The 16,616-nt window shown below is 54.7% G+C and overlaps 4 protein-coding genes across 4 annotated transcripts; 3 read left to right on the forward strand and 1 right to left on the reverse strand.

Annotated features, from left to right (window-relative positions):
- Positions 1 to 2,389: 2,389 nt before the first annotated feature.
- Positions 2,390 to 6,453, forward strand: CORC01_09432 (MIZ/SP-RING zinc finger; the record flags this gene model as incomplete). The annotated part of the gene is made up of 2 exons (XM_022621061.1): positions 2,390 to 2,745; positions 2,838 to 6,453. 2 exons carry the CDS (start codon positions 2,390 to 2,392, stop codon positions 6,451 to 6,453), a joined length of 3,972 nt encoding a protein of 1,323 aa, XP_022472449.1.
- Positions 6,454 to 8,060: 1,607 nt separating this feature from the next.
- On the forward strand, positions 8,061 to 9,734 carry CORC01_09433 (arrestin; the record flags this gene model as incomplete). Its single annotated transcript, XM_022621062.1, has 1 exon — positions 8,061 to 9,734. One exon carries the CDS (start codon positions 8,061 to 8,063, stop codon positions 9,732 to 9,734), a length of 1,674 nt encoding a protein of 557 aa, XP_022472450.1.
- A 2,187-nt stretch (positions 9,735 to 11,921) lies between these two features.
- CORC01_09434 (triacylglycerol lipase) lies at positions 11,922 to 13,087 on the reverse strand (the record flags this gene model as incomplete). The annotated part of the gene is made up of 2 exons (XM_022621063.1): positions 11,922 to 12,734; positions 13,028 to 13,087. The coding sequence occupies 2 exons, from the start codon at positions 13,085 to 13,087 to the stop codon at positions 11,922 to 11,924; spliced, it is 873 nt and encodes a 290-aa protein (XP_022472451.1).
- A 2,137-nt stretch (positions 13,088 to 15,224) lies between these two features.
- CORC01_09435 (uncharacterized protein) lies at positions 15,225 to 16,533 on the forward strand (the record flags this gene model as incomplete). Its single annotated transcript, XM_022621064.1, has 3 exons — positions 15,225 to 15,683; positions 15,744 to 15,891; positions 15,944 to 16,533. 3 exons carry the CDS (start codon positions 15,225 to 15,227, stop codon positions 16,531 to 16,533), a joined length of 1,197 nt encoding a protein of 398 aa, XP_022472452.1.
- Between the last annotated feature and the right edge of the window lie 83 nt (positions 16,534 to 16,616).

Raw genomic sequence — 16,616 nt, forward strand, 5'->3', positions numbered from 1 at the left:
GGCCCGGAGCCACAAGCAAAAAGTTGGTCCCAGACACACCAATCAAGTTGGCCGTGCATGTCGGTTGTGGAGAGAGTGGCAAGGTGATGCCGGCCTTGCCAATGCAGTTAATCTATTGCTCTTTGTCATCCTGGCGCGTCCAGCTCGAATCACGGCCAACTGGCGAAATTGACAGGCCAGGGCAAGCCCGGCCGGCATGCAAACTCACGTGCCGACCATTTCCTCTTTGAGCTCTGACCGTGTCCCGTTTTTGGTTGGCCTTGGGATGGGAGACTCAAGGTTCAAGAAAATTAGATGAAAGATTCTGCGTTACATAATCTGCCTGCGCCCTGAGGGCTAGCTCTCTCAATCTCCAAGAAGAAGCAATTCGATAATCGAAGCTAAGGTAGTGATATGGACGGGGGGCCGTTGGAGTAAGATAAGGTAGCTCCATCTGACGCGGCCCCCCGACTTGGCCACTGTCAGGCATGATTGCAACGACATCTCTTCCGAGGTTCCATCTCTTCATTTCCCAATGGCTTTTATGTCCCCTCTCCTTCGACACTGACTTTCCTTCTGAAATATATAGAAGGTGCATTTGAGCTGGTGGAATAAAGACGATAATTGGAAGTATGTTCTATGATCTATCAGTATCATAATCCTGTCCTAGCATTCACCTTGACACACATCCTTTGTAGAGGGGTTTGGAGCTCAAATCCGGACTTGTCGAGGCCCTCAGGTGGATGGATGAGTGCGACGTGACACATCGACGTTGGCCGCTTTTTACACCTCAGAAAACCCAAGAGCTCTCTATCCATGCGGCGGACGAGGCTGGTTACACAGGAGACGTCTTCTGGAAAATAGCAAGAAGCAAGAGCGACAAAGCAGACAAAGAACTGCCACTCTTGTCATACCCATCACCCCTGAGCCACTATCAACGGCGAGAGGCAAGACATCAACGATGTGGACGCAAGGGGTGTGCGCCATGAGGTTTGGCGCCAGGTTGCATACCTCGAAAGTGTGAGTGGGAGCTTTCTGAGAGCGCAAACAGAGACATCGATGCTCTGTATACGAACACCTTTCATGTATACGAGGCCTATTCGTAGCGGGAAGTGGACTTTTGATATTTAGTTCGGTTTCGACTGAGCCTGGGTTGAGCCTTGGAGAGGAGTCATTGTAGGATTACATCTTGGCAACCAACATGAATTCAGCTATCCGTTTTGGGTTGATTTGGCCATGGCTGTAATAAATGCAGAAGCGCTATACAATGGTGCATATTCATGGCATCTATTCCCACGCAGGCAGTGGGAGACACTATTCTCAGGGTGCACTCTTATAGCCGCATGGATCGTCAGAGCTCGACTCCAACGAAACGTTTGCCCTGCAAGCCATGGCGAGTCTAACTAAAGCTAGACGGGTATCGCGTAAGAGTGCCCATCGAAGAACTAAGCCATGATGGGACTAAGCCATCTTGTCCCCACCAATTGCCACGCCCCCCTCTCTCCCCCCAGTGGCCAGCTTCTCGGCTCCAGCCTTAGCCTACCGCCCTAGCACACCTAGAGGCTAGCAAACACCTCCCCCGTCACACCCTAAAATGTTCCAGCGGGCTCTTCGCTCCAATCTTCCTTTTGGACGGTCCTGATCTGGTCTCCATCTCCAGTCTCTGGTGCACGTCCCCTGCCACAACCCGACTTTCTCCCTTTGCGCCCCATGTTCACAACCGTCACCGAAGTTTTTCCCGTCCCGAATGTCGGATCGTCAGTCGAGGAGAAATTACCCAGATCTCTTCTTCACTGTTCACCTTCGAGCCTCACTGTTCATTTGCCCAACATTCCATCAAAGCTCGCGTTTACTATTCGACAAAGGGCCTGGCTACAGAACAGAGAAGACAGCGCGCCACGCCGGACGCCTGCGACACGTCTGGGCTGTTTGGCTTGCTGAATAAGAATACGTTCCTTCCGATCGCGACAAGTCCCACGGTTTAGGACTTTGCCTTTCTAGATATTTGAGGCGCGCCTTCCCGAGACCTTCATCACTTACCACTGGGCATCGCTATCTGCCGACCCGAGACATCCATATAATCCCAAAGTGCAAGAGGAGGCAAGAGGGGCCGGACGGCACTTTCCTCACCCACCGCCCTGCGACTGCCTCTTCTTCTGCTTGAGACGATCGTTCCTCCCCCTACCGACCCAGAGTTTTCCTTCGACTTGGACTCTGACTCTTATTGGCCGGACTTTCCTTTTGTAGCTAGCTGGGACCTCATCCTCATGGTATGCGTACAGTTCCACTTGTCTTGACAAACCACAGCCTTGTTAACCAAAATGGCTGAGTCCAGTCTCGCTCAAGGTCCCCGTTCGCTTCCGCCGCGCAGCCGCCGCAAACCCCGTAAAAACGATCGCACAAAAGCAACATGCCACCTCTCGGGGCTCAACAAGATTCGGTCGAGGGCCTTGTGTCAGGCGCGCAGGTCGCCCGCTCGAATGAGACTGTCAACTTTTTGCTAGGAAATCGTCGTCCCACGTGGATGACTTCGCAAAATGCACAAACATCTCGCAGCCCGCAGTCGAACATGGGACCGACGTCGAGCAACCGCCACGGTGCTCAAAGTTTCCTGAGGAACCCAACCCCTCGGCCTCGGAACCAGCTTTCGACAAACACTTCAAATACACATCCGGCACTAGGAACCATCGCGGCAATCACTTCGCGACCGCCTGACAGCCTACAAGACAAGCCCACAGCTGCGCCAGATTCCAATCAAATCATAATGTACGTTCCCTACCCTATTTCATCTTGTGGAATACCAAGGCCTTTCCATCACTCAAAACGCCACAACGGTCTCTAACTTCTTCCTATGGCAGTGACTGCGCAGCCGCTCTTCCGTCTCCGGCCCCAACTGATCAACCCAGTCCACCCACAGCCACCTCAAACCAAGGCTCGCACCAAATTCGAGAGACATGCTTTCAAAGTCCAGAATCGGGATTTGATCCTGTGGCCAATATCTCGAACGCAACATCGGCTTCGACTGGCGAGAACCCCGGCCGGGAACAACCAGCCGGTATCTCTCCGCGGGATCCCTCAGGATCTGTTTCTGGAGCCGCAGTCCCAGATCTGAGCGACACGGTTTCTCTGCTAAGAGACCGTCACTCCAACGCAAGGTTTTCCCTCTTCGAACCAACCGAGCACCAAACGCTCTTCACTCAGTCAAAAACACTTCCGGGGACATCGCCAAGCTCGTTCTCTACCCCTCTGATTCCCGGCTGTCAAGCAGCACCTGGCCCTATGCTCAATGAACCATCACGACCACCATCGAGCCAAAGCGCAAGATCGCCAGCGGCTTTGCAGCCGCTTGTTACTGGTCACCACACAAACCAACCCCCTAGCCAAAGCCAAAATGTCGACCGTAATACTAAACCTCTCCCAAAAGATAGCCAGGACCCTCCCGACAGCCTCCGCCAAGTAGTCATGGCCACAACCCTCGACAAACACATTATCAATCATGGTGGCATAAGCAACCTTCCCGAAGATGGTACTACTGGACCCAGAGTCCGACTTCTCAAAGACGCCATTGAGAAGGCCGATTACTTCTACATAGTGCTACACCAAATCCTTTGTGTCTGGACGCTTGACAGAGAAGCCGCATATGGCCTCCTTGGTCTTCCTTCCAATGTTGGAGAGAGCGCTCTTAACATCGTGCAGAACGTCCTCCGGAAGAACGAAAACATGGACCCAGACCAGATTCTCTTCTTCGCAAGATTTCCAGCTAGTGGCAATTCTGGGCTATGGAACACTGAAGCCTACCGCAAGCATGTTGGGGATATTTCCGTTTTCCTAAACAACCTACACGAACAGTGGAACAGAATCTTGATTCCTGCCATGAGACCTCAGTCAGGTAGAGGGTATCCTATTTTAGCAGACGAATTGCACTATCAACTCAAACTTCGGTCGCCGGTTCTAGAGAATATTTTCTTCACCGTCACTAGAAGGCATACTGGTGTCCCAGACGGCCCCATTGCCGACCAGATGTCTGCACTATTCCGACAAGATTACCAGAACGACAAAACCACGTTGTCCGAAGATGAGCAAAGGGTGTTCCAGCAAACGTTGATCTCGCGTTACAAAAGGTTAGTTACTCAGAGCCGCCAGCACCAGCAACAGCACCAGCAACAGCACCAGCAACAGCACCATCAACAGCACCCGCAACAGCACCAGCAACAGCACCAGCAGCAACAACACCCACAACAGCACCCGCAACAGATACAACAGCGGCAGATACAGCAACACCAGCAACACCAGCAGCAGCAGCAGCAGCAGCAGCAGCAGCAACAGAGACATTTGCAGCAACAACAGCAAGCACAACCGCAACTTGCAGGTCACCCACAGCAAGTGCCATCACAGGACGTGGCCAGAACAACCGCCATGGCCCGACAGCAGACCGCAATTGGCCATGTTAGAATGATGTCTACCAACTTTTCTCCAACACAGGCCAGGATGCCGATACCGACACAAAACTCTCCGACTGAAGGATTTGGCATGTTTCCGTCCCCGTCGGGCCCAAATCTGGCCAGGATGCCAAATCTCTTCACTCCGCCTAACGTACCACCACAATACATGCTTCGTGGCCAACCCCTGACTCCAACAGGCTCGCCTCACTATGGCAGCATGCAGTTGCCGCATGCTGCGAGAGTGGCACAGGCTCCAGGGCAGACATCTCCAGTTCTCCAAGCCCCTCCAGGCGGACTATCAATGTCTATGCCAGCCCTGACATCGCCCACGCGGGCCATCGCCCCCAATGGCCCACCAGTTCATGAGTCTCAAGCTATTCACGATCCTCCACATCCTCATTTTCAACCTAATAACCAAGACCCTCAATTTCTCCAGCAAACTCTGAGTGCGGATCGAATGCGTCAAAGGTCTCGGCAAATGCAGTTTGCCCACCACCAAGCTCGTGCTATTGTGCAACTCCAAGCTACGAATGTGGCCGCTTCGAGAACGCAACCGCTTCAACCCCAGCTTCCTCCACCCCCCCAACTCATGCAGCAGGGGCCGTCTCATGAAGCGTCTGTACGGACACCACAGTTGCAGCACATGCCTTCTCCTCAACACGTTGCTTCTATGTCGCAAACGAGTCCACAAGGCTTAGGGATGACTCAGGGAGCTGCGAGTACCCCCATGACACGGCCCTCTTCAAACAGCGTATGGCCCAGTCGTGACGCAGCAGGAAGGCTCGTAGGCAATGTTTTCCGCCCACGCAACGTACCGATTCCACTAGACCGTATACCTCATACCCCATGGGAGCCAAAGGCTGTAGGAATCGCACTTCACCAAGTCCAACTTCGGAGTCCGAGACGAGTGCCGCGAGACTTACCTGGAGCGGAAGGCCAGGCGACACCGATGAGGTTCTACCAGTCCATCAAAGGGCTAGCCGTTGGCCCGATCGCAACACCGGCCAAGCACTGCGTACACCGTCTTGCCTTTGTAGTGCCCGATGAGTACCGCAACAAGCTCTGCCCGATGCGTACTTTGATAGGTGACTGTATCCCTGTCTCGGAGTACTTTGAAGGGTCTCTACGATACCGTCTTCGTCTCTGCGAGTTGCCGGTCAAACTGGACGAGCCGGCCAATATCTCGGAGTCTGTATGGGCAGTAGCGCAGTCCCACTGGCCCGAACATATTGCCATCATGGTCAATGGCAACGCCGTAACGGTTCGCCGAAAGCAACATAATGGGCAGCACCTGCCAGTCGAACTCACCCCACATATACTACCTGGCACAAATTCAATATCTGTCAGCATCACTCCCATGCCAGCGACTCAAAAGCCAAACATGATGTATTTCATGGCTGTTGAGGTGGTCGAAACCCTGAGCCACGACAATATTGTCAACATGGTCCTGAGACAAGGCATCATCTCGGCGGAATCAACTAAGAAAGCCATTCAGAAGCGTCTGAAACCTGCATCTGCCGACGGGGACGACGAGCTAGTCGTGGTTGGCAACGATCTCAGCATTGATTTAGCCGACCCTTTCAGCGCCACGATATTCAATATTCCGGCGCGCGGCGTTAATTGTACGCACATGGAGTGTTTTGACCTCATCAATTGGCTGCAAACCCGACCGGTCAAGCCCAGGTGTACCGCACACGGGGCCGGCGATGCATGCCGCGTTTGCAATCGCGGAACTGAAGGGAGACCTGAGCCTTCCTTGGTTGACAAGTGGAAGTGTCCTCTCTGTGATGGAGACGCTCGCCCATACAGTCTTCGAGTTGACAGGTTCATGGAGGAAGTTCGCATGACCCTCGAGGCAGAGGGAAAACTTCACACGAAAACTATCTATGTGACGGCAGTTGGATCGTGGAAAGCCAAGGAAGAAGAGGCAGATGACGATGATGAAGAAAATGCGGAGTACGGGCAACCGCCGGCCAAGCGGACCAAGAGACGACTGTCGGTGCCAGAGCCAGAAGTCATCGAGCTGGACTGATGGTGAGGAGGACCAGACTCTGGGAGGTATGAGGCCGGAGCTATCGGCGTCTGAGAAGGAGCGTCGGAAATGTTCACTTTCCTTCCTGATGAGAGACTGCTTTTCATTTTGCTTTGCGCGGGCATTGGAATGCCGCAATGATACCATTTGCAATATTGGGGCGTTTTAGGGATTCGCGACGGGGTGTTATACCCTGCATAAAGGCCTTAAGGGGCGTCGCGTCATGAATAAATTCAGAGAGACAACATGATGTTAGATGTCGAAGTCAAGTGATAATGATGACGGGTGCTAAAAGCAAGTGTTGTAAAGCCTTCAAATCATACGTACAAATACAGACAGCACGTTAATATCAACCACGCTGCTATCTTATCGTTTTGAGACGGGCAATCATATCAGAGGCATATCTCGGACCCAATTCAAGACGTAAGCCGTGGATACACGATTCCCAATCATCTGAAGTTGGTAGAGGTTCAAGCTTTGTGCAGCATCCCGCATGGTGTCTATTTAAGGTGCGCCCAAGGTCGGTAATGTCGGCAGGGTGCGGACTGAGGTAAGACGACTGCCAACAAGGGAGCGGCAGCGGCGGTGATTGGGTCAAACGCCCAATGACATCAACCCTGCCAGAGCTTCAACCTAACACATGCGCGGTAGTGACTTTGCAGTCCTCGACTCGACTGGAATCTCTGACTGCGGGATAAATTGACTTGCCAGCCGTGAAATACCTACCACCTCAGGTGCTTTACTTGGGCCGTCCTGGTAGGAATTTGCAATAGCTGTCATCCCTTCCCTTGCGTAAGGTTGGCTCGAGACAGCTTGAGCTTTTTGAGCTTGGGCCAAAGTCTCGCGGCTCAGTAGGGCACTCCAACTCCAGCTTGGCCCCAGAAGCTGGTCAATCGTCACTCAGCTCCAACGGCAAGGCTTGGAGGAGGGCTCAGCCACACGCGTCTACGTTGCCTCCTTGTCGACCGCACGCTCTCGTCTACAACCTACCGCCTATTACCTGGACGCCGAGACAGTGAGTCGCCCAGGCTTTGACCACTGCATATCCCGTGGCGACGCAGACGATACCGACGACGCCGGCTGTAGGTAGGCCCTGCCTCTTCCACCTCATCCGGCAGACTCCATCTCAGTTTCTCAGGGCCTCTGATGAACTGAAGCGAAACTTCTCCTCACCCTTTCTTTGCACTCGGTCTTGGCTACCTTCCTGCACCTCTATACCTGACGTCAAGCATTGCACGCAGTCAAGAAGAAGAAGAAGAAGAAAAAAAACCTAGAACCGGGGGGGAAATTACACACCACCCCACCCAAGTTGCTTGGACTGGACTGTCCCCTCATTCCCATTCGGAGCTCGCACGGTGCGATACGTTCGCTCAATTGAGGTCGAGGAACTGTTTTGCGACGTCTGGAGCGCCTGTTCGTCTGTGCCTCATCCCACTACCGACCGGCAAAACCACCATCTCGGAGGAAGGTGACAGCATCTTACACAAACGCACTCGGTACCTGGACAACACCCCACCACCCGGCTGGCAACATCTCCCACACCACCAACGACGGAATTCCTGTTGAGCAAGGAAAGCGGAGTGAACGAGCACCCAAAACCCACAACCATGTCCATCAGAATAGCGCTCGACAATGCGCCAGAGTTCTACACCAACCTAGACAACGTCAAGGGCCGCGTTGTGCTGCACCTGAGCCGGCCAGAGCAGATTGGCGGCATCGTCGTCAAGCTCGAGGGTGAGTCCAAGACGGCCCTCGGCCTGCCGCAGGATAGCTACCACGAGCGTAACACCCGGCCCGGAGGCGGGCCCGGGAGCATTGCGAGCGAGAACCACAAAATCCTCTACCGGGTCGCACAGGTGTTCCCGACATACGAGGAGGACCTTGGCGGCGGCGGCTCGAGTTTCTCCCAGAGCTACGTCATCCAGGGCGGCCAGCACGAGTTTCCCTTCAACTTCAAGCTGCCCATCAACAATGCCTGCAGCGATCCCGTCTCCATGTCCAAGATTGGTGGCATCGGCGGCATGGGAGGCTTCGGCGCCGGCATCGGACCCTTCGGGCTCGGCGGCGCGAGGGTCATGGACGGGAGCAAGCAGCTGTTCCTCCAGCACGTCACCAAAACCTTGCCGCCGTCCTTCACCGGGTTTCCCCGGCAGGCCGAGGTGCGGTACTATCTCAAGGTCACCATCCAGCGCCCGGGCTTCTTGAAAGAAAATTGGCGGTACCAGATCGGCTTCAAGTTCATGCCCATCGAGCCGCCCCGGCCCCCCAAGACTTCGCAGGAAGCGTTCGCCCGTCGGCCCTTCACCTTCAAACCGCGACCTCGGAGCTTGCAAACGAAAAAGTCCACAATCTTTGGCTCCGGCAGGGACGAAGGCGCCGGGAACGCCGATGCCGTGCCACCTTCAATCGAGCTATCCGCGCGCCTGCCACATCCCCCGATTCTGACGTGCAATCAACCCCTTCCGTTGCGGCTCATCGCCAAGAAGCTCATTCCGTCGCACGAGCAGGTATTCCTCACGTCCATCCAGATCGAGCTCGTCGGCAAGACCAACGTGCGATGCCACGACCTCTTCAACACCGAAGTGAGCAAATGGGTCGTCGTCACGCAGTCGGGCCTCAGCATCCCGCTCCTGACGGACCCGACGTCGGAGGACCTAAACCTCGAAAGCGTCATCCCGGATGACCTGTGGCGCACCATTCCGCTGCCCAACACCGTCGCGCCGTCCTTTCTGGCATGCAACCTCCAGCGCTTCTACGAGCTCGACATCCAGCTGGGCCTGTGCTGGGGGAAACCGCCCTCACGGGGCGGCTTCCTCAACTCCTCCAAGGAGAACCCGGCAGTGCAGACAATCTATCTCCCGCTGCACTTCTCCAAGGTGCAGATGTACTCGGGCATCGCCCCGCCGCCGCAGCTCCTTGAAGCCCTCGCGGCCCAGGCGAACCGGCCGGGCGCCGCGACGATGAGCATGCCGCCCAGGTTACCGCCGCGCACGGCGCAGTCTGCCCCCATGACGGCGACGCAGGGGAGGCCCCACGGCGGCCAGCAGCAATATCAACAGAGACCGCCGCAGCAGCACCCTTCGATGGCGGCGCCGCAGTATGACCCGCTGTATCCGCCTCAGATAGGCACGCCGGGGGCAGCAAACTTTGATGAGGCTCCGCCGAGTTACGACGAGGCTATGGCTGCAGAGGCGCCGGCGCCTGGGCCGGAGTCGAGGCCGGCGTATAGTGGCGTTACGAACGAGAATGCGCCGAGTCAGATTCCGGAGAAGGGGAATTAACATGGGTGGGAATGAGAGTCCGGGGGCGTTTTTTTTTTCTTTTTCACTTCGTTTGTGATGTCTCACACCTGGGCTCTTGGAGGGACGAGTGCAGGGTTTAGACTTGAGGATACCTTAGGGGGAATTGGTGAAGCAATATCGGATTTTGTTTAGGTGTCTGAGAGGGACTGTAGAAGAAGCCTGGCAGATGGGCATCGACGTGGGAAAGGGGAATTTGATAGATTGGTGAAGCGTTTCGTTTATTATACCATGATTCATATTGAGGAACATTACACTTTGAACCAGATGACCCTGTAAAATGGGATGCCCTGAACTAACCTGGACATGCCCTCTTCACCGTAAGGTGGTTATCCCGCCAACCTCCCGATGCTGAGCTACCAAGTATGGATATTGGCTATGACACGTATGTATACATACTCTCAAATTCCAAACGATGTATGTACTGCTTAGAACGCTATGGGTGCTGACCTTGGAAATGAAACCATGCGTGGTCAGCCGGTGTATAAGCAATATGACGCCAAGAATGGAGCTGATGTGACAGTCGCGCCCCTCTCCCTCCTCTCAACAACCATATAATGATCGAGGTGTCGACTGTACGGAAGAAGACTGGGTTCCTCAGGTCATTACCACATACTTGGATCTGAAAATTTTCCAGAGATCGAGGTACTCGGCGACTTGGGCTGCGTACGGAGTGTTGACCACCAAACCCACCTTGCACGTTTGGCGCCTAGGGAATGTTTCAACTTGGAACGTTTTCATATAACAGAGCAATGACGAGTAACCATCGTGCTGGGTTGTCTTTGGTCACTTTGGTATCAAGGGGCGATGATAAGTACGGAGACAGACGGTGGACCGATGAAGATGCAGTCAGCATGATAATCAAACCGCCATCATAGCACCATCCTCTGCAACCATGAAGCAAGCCGCTGCTCTCCACGCAACAATCCGCAGAGTTTATGGGATTAAGCTTGTATTCATGGGGGAATTTTGAACTCAACCCGAGCTCACGTAGCTTTCTTGGTCCAGCTCCATCTTCGCCTATAACATCTTCAGCCAGCCTTGAGGTTCCTGACGAGATTACGACGAGACCCAAGTTAAACTCGCGCACGCCATGTTTCCCGTGCGTGCTTCATACAGCATATCGACTTCTCAATTTTACACTACCAAAGATGTTGCATAGGTCATCTGAGATATACGCGTGGGAGTCTACGTATGTACTATTTGGATTGCTACGTGTGCCAAGGGTAGTCTAAATATTGCAACAGCCTCCGGACTTTTCTAGTTTCTGTACACATAAAAGGTCTTCCACTCCCACTTCGATTTCGCTTGGAATGATTTAGGGGTTTTGTACGGCGCTATAGTGCTCTCGAGTGGCTTCAATGTTTGAAGCGTTTTTACTTTTCTACGATCCGCAGCATCTCTTGCGCAAGCTTCAGCGCTGAGAGGTTGTTCCATCAAGCTTAATCATCTTCAGTCACACATCCATTCAGGAGCGAATTTCAAGGCGGCGATAGGCGGTGGGGACGCACCACCTGTGGCATCTCATACAATCTTTATTTCAGCACCGCCGCATGATGATGGCGAATAAGTCAACTACAATTCGACAAACTCGTCTTTGGATGGAACGGATGCGAGCGATGCAGCGTACATGATTTGACGGAAGCTACATGATTCTTATTTCGGCACCAGGAGATTGAATATGGATGGGCTGGTCGGTACATGTTGGTAGTCTCTTCCAGGATTACGCCGCGGGCTTTCTAGTGAAAGTAGCGTCACGTCCCCGATTTGGTACAGCTGTTGCGGCTCTCTCTTTATCGACATGTTTCCGTAGCGCAATCTCTACGTATCAGCAACTGGAACTCTGCCATATCCACATGTCTATGTCTACCGCAGAAGGTGGGCACATTGGCCATGCTTGTTGTTGCGTGTTGCAGATTCTCAACCTTTGGTGCCATCTTGCGGCTCACTAGTCCAAGAAATGCAATGCTTCTCAATAATTACACGTCTCCTGCATCTGATCCGGCCGATAACGCCGTTGCTCGCAATATCTATCCCTTACCCTCTCATACTCTTACACAATTTTTAGTAAGGGCTTAAGTCGTTGCCAGCGTCATTGTACAGACCCCTTTAAGAAAGCCCATCTCATATCTCATACTCATACACACAGGTATTGACCGTATCGCCGTCTCATAAACCCTCCTTGGCCAACATATCTGCAATGTCAAGATAAAACGCCACAGCATTAAACGTCCTCGTCTGCCCCATCCACACTTTTCGCAACGTCCACTTGAGCCGGTTCGACCAGTTGATCAGATCCAGATGGCTCACATCTAGCAGGGTGCCCTGGTACTTCCCCCACCGGCTGCTCGCAACGCTGACCAGCCCGTCATTGGCGCCCTCCGCCTCCTCAATAACCCAGTGACTCTGCCGGAACGGGCTGAGCAGCGGCGGCGTGTCCGTGCAAGCGCCATAGCTGAAGTACCGCACCTCGTCGCTGTCGGGCGTGGCGGGGTTGAACTTGTCCTCCATGTACCGCTGCGTCAGCTGCTCAAACGCCTGGGTCCCCAGCCCGGCACGCTCAATGAGTCCGTACAGGTTGGCGAGCTTGATGGGGCCCTGGCCGTCGAGGAGGTAATCCGCAAAGGCGCTGCCGCGGTGCGGCGTCGCGACGGTGACGAGGCTCAGGACTTTTACGTCGCGCGGCTTGAGGTGGGAGATCATGTACCGGGCGTCCAGGCCGCCCATGGAGTGGGCTACAATGTTCACGGCGCGGCCGCCGGCTTTGGCGGCGATGTCGGCGCCCAGCTTGGCCGCGCGCTCCTCGATGGATCCCGAGGGTGGGACGGAGGTGGTGATGATGTTGGATGGACCGGAAAGGGTGCTCAGGGAGTCGGATATGCCCCGCCAGTAGTGGATAGGCGGAACGTAGGCGCCGAGGCGCAGTTCAGAGAAACCCATCAGTCCATGGGCGAGGACGATGGGGTTCTTTGGCGTGTCTGCCTGCGTGTAAGTGTGGGTGGATCATTGTCATTGAAACGGGCGGGGGAACGGGGACTCGAACAGGGTTGGGAGGGAAGATGCTGGAGGGTAGATGCTAGAGCGTAGATGTAGAAGGAGGAAAGGATTGGATGGGGTAAATGGTACCATAGTGTTCTCTGACCACGGCATACTCGTCCGATATCTGTTTGCCCAGGTCTCTGAACCTTGGGTCACCGTCGTGCTTTGGCCGTAAGGGCGAGGCGGAAAGACACCGGCTATCCCGCGATGCAAGAGGGCGAGGCAAGCGAAGAGACGCGGTTGGCGCACAAATCAGCCAGGAGGAGGGCGCGCGAGGGCGGCACCTCGTGAGGCATGCGCTGTTCATGGCATGGAAGGAAGAGCGCAGGCCGCGGGGTGGTGGTGGTGGTGGGGGAAGTGTGAAGGTCTCAAGTTACCTTACTCGAGGAGGAGTGGGGGCACTCTCGTTCTGGTTCTGTTCAGTGTTTCCTCCCCTCTTTTCTCTGCCGGTTTGTTTGTTTGCTTGGTTTTTTTCTCGAGAACGTGAATGGCCGGGTCCAGTCCCTCGGGGGTTGCGACTTTTTTCTTTCTTTCTCTGTACAAGGTCGAAATGGTGTGTGGAACAGGGTTACTTGCTTGCGTGTGGTGTGCTGCGGAAGGGAAGGAAGAAACGCGCATTGCTGAGCAATGAGAGGTGTTTGCCAAGCATTTTTAAGCGCCCGGCTCTTTGACGTCACGCAGGGCCGGGGCCGCGAACAGTTTAGCGCGGCAACGGGGGGTTCATCGGCCGAGGGGTCCACCGTGCAGTGCGGCCGCTAGTGATTAGTGGACGGATGTGTCCCGCACAATCCACCACTTGGTCAGAGCTTCTTTCTTCCACTTCAGTCGCGATCTGCGCCCTTGTCGACCGGGGGTTGGCAAGGTTGGGATGGGTGCAGACAGTAGTCGTTGTTGGCCGTGGTTAGCTTTGCAGGCGTGGCGGCGTGCAGATGCTGCTCTAAAGTTTTGTCAATCTTGTTCCGCGTTCGGGTTCCGGCCTTTGATCAGAGTTCAGACTCTCCCGTCCCAGGTTCCCCGTCCAACTGCCAAAACCAACAACACCCCCCCCGGCCGTTGGTTCATCTCTTTGCTGTCGCCCTCCGCCGCCTCTTCGAGGATATGAGGGCGGCCGCATCATGCAAGCTGCAGTGCCTGCTGTGTGTTGCGGGCGTGCGCACACAGTTTGTTGCACTGCACCTGCCATGGCAGAGACAAATCTCGGGTACGTCGGCCATCGGGTCCTGGCGATCTGCCCTCTCATTTCCTCCATCCTCTCTTCTCTCACTGCACCTCGATGCTGCCGTTGGTCGGTCTTCGGAACCAATAAGCACGATACGGGAAACCCATAAGTCAGGCTCCGATCTCGAAACATGCCTAGCCCCCTCGGTGTATTTGCCCTTTCGCGAATGATATCCCACCGTGAGCTGTTTCCCCCGCTTTCTTGGGCTCCGTCTTGATTATTCCCCCCCAACCCCCAACTTGTCCACGGGTTCAAAGTATTGTGCGGCGTAGCAGCTCAGAGTTCAAGGGACTGGCTGTTAATGAACCTGTTCGACACCCTCCCGTGGCCCAGCTGTAGGGCAGATGAAAGTAATGACTGTTTTTTCTATTGGCCGACGGCCCTTTGCTCACCGGCCATCGTAGACCAAACATGGGCTCAGTGAATGACCACCCAATGTAACCACCTCATCTGCGCCGCCCGTAGGTAAACAGGTCGCAACCGCCAATCTTCCTGGGTGATTGGCCCAGAGCTCCTGCTGAAGAGGGCCCGGATCTGCAAACTTTCGACTGTTACACCGTCGAACCGTTCCGCTGGGACGGCTTCGCCCTCTCACGCCCGCCATCCACACCCACACTTGTGTTTGTTTGCTTGCCTGCCTCTATGACTTGTTTTGAGGCGTCTGCGTGTTCTTTCTCCCTCACGGCAACTGGGCCTCCGTGAAAAGCCACTCAGCCCTGCTTATCATTGTTCATCGATCAAATTGGATTCGTCTTATAGGTACCGTGAATGCTGCGTTGCCGGTCAGCGACGAGAGGTGCCCGTGAGGCTGCCCGGTTGGAGGTCGACTGAAGAAAGTTCTTGTTGGTACAACGTCTCTTCCGAAGTGGATGTATCCATAACGGATGAAACCGCGGAAGCTGATGGTGTGCCCGTTTGGATCGACCCCGGCCTCGTCCTGCGCGTACCTACCTCCATCTCCGTCGGGCCGCCCATCTCCATTGCCTCTGGCTTCTGCTGTCCGCAGTCATCCATATCCCAACCGTCGCGATTATGCAAACCGGTATGCTTGAATGGATGACCCATTACATACCTAGCCTTTGCCGCGTGTAGGTATATATCCCCAATGCCCAGCGCGCTTCTTCCTTTCCGGCTCCTTCTCTCGGCATGCCCAGCCATCTGATGGTCAAGCGAAGCAACATTCACTGTCGCCTGTCAAGTGGAACGTGAGCACAATGACAGGCGACTGCGGAGACTCGTGCCCCTACCCGGGGGGCTTTACCTCCTACTCGCCTTCGGTAATTGGTAGTGCCATCTTTCTGGTAGCCTTTGCGCTGCTCGTGCCTCTAGCCTTGTACCAAGGCTTTCGTTTCAAGACGCCCTTATTCGCTTCGACTCTGGCGACCGGTCTTCTTCTGGAGGTACTGGGCTTCGCCGGAAGATTGAGGCTCCAAGAGGATACCGCCAGCCGAACCTCATTCTCCCTATGGCTCATCGGTGCCATCTTGGGCCCTACTCTCATCGCGGCGGCCATATGTCAGATCCTCCCCCATGTCATCGCCCTGTATGGTCTTGGGATTGGCTTTACCCGACCAAGGGCTACAGTCCTGTTACTCATATTCGCTCTTGCCCTCGTCGTTGCGCTAGAAATTGCCGGTGTTGTGTCGGCTGTCGTTGGACTAGGTGGTGTTCAGGTACGAATCTTTGAAGGGTTCTGCTGCCCAAGAGTCTCCATTATTAACAGGCCTCCGCAGACACCTTCGATCCTTCTTGCAGGCTTAGGCGTCCAGATTCTGGCGTTGCTGCTCTTCGTCGGGCTGTTCCTTTGGTTTACCCAAAAGATTCCTGACCCAAAGCACATTGCGGTGTACCAAGCACCGCGTTTCAAGAATTTTGTCAAGAGTGAGTAGACTAATTGCTGCGAGGAAAACAGAGCCTGACAATCTCTTCCCAGTGATACCGGCAGTCGCTGTCGTCTTAATGGGACACACCATCTATCGACTCGTTGAGTTTTGGGACGGACTCGGTAGCCCTCTTCAGCGGTCGGAAGCCGCATCTCTCGTCATTGGCAGTGCTTTGCCACTGCTAGTCGCCTCGATTCTATGCGTATATCATCCTGGCGCATCTTTCGGTCGGGCTTGGAGTCTTACTTCGCCGCGATACCGATCTCTTTCTTTGCGGTCGCGCCGCCATGCTCCATCACCTCTTCATTCGCCAACTGCGCCTTGGGACGACCACAAGGGGCCCCGTCAGCCGGGCTTCACGGCCACACGGTTCCCGGACAAGAAGATGTCGCCCGTTGGAGTCGGCCCAGTTCCCTTGAGAGAGTCAACAATGGCAAGCAAAGTTGCTGGCAGCGCCGGGAACAGATCGATCACCTACCCCAGCCCCATCGCTTCAACACACAAGCTGAGCCCAATCGCCTCACAGCACAAACAAAGCCCAACGTACCAGGGTACTCAACAACAGCCGGCAAATCCGAATCGCTATAGTTCTAACAGGCCCAATATGAAGCCGATGGTAAACAGTGAAGAGCTGTGGTAGCCTGAAGTGGGCACAAGTAAAGAGTGCCTCGGAAGTAGGTGTTGATTTGTGCAGGGAAATTGCCTCTTTCATGCGGTAGCGCG

Source organism: Colletotrichum orchidophilum, assembly GCF_001831195.1.
Source record: "Colletotrichum orchidophilum strain IMI 309357 chromosome Unknown Scaffold_85.1, whole genome shotgun sequence".
Classification (NCBI taxonomy): domain Eukaryota; kingdom Fungi; phylum Ascomycota; class Sordariomycetes; order Glomerellales; family Glomerellaceae; genus Colletotrichum; species Colletotrichum orchidophilum.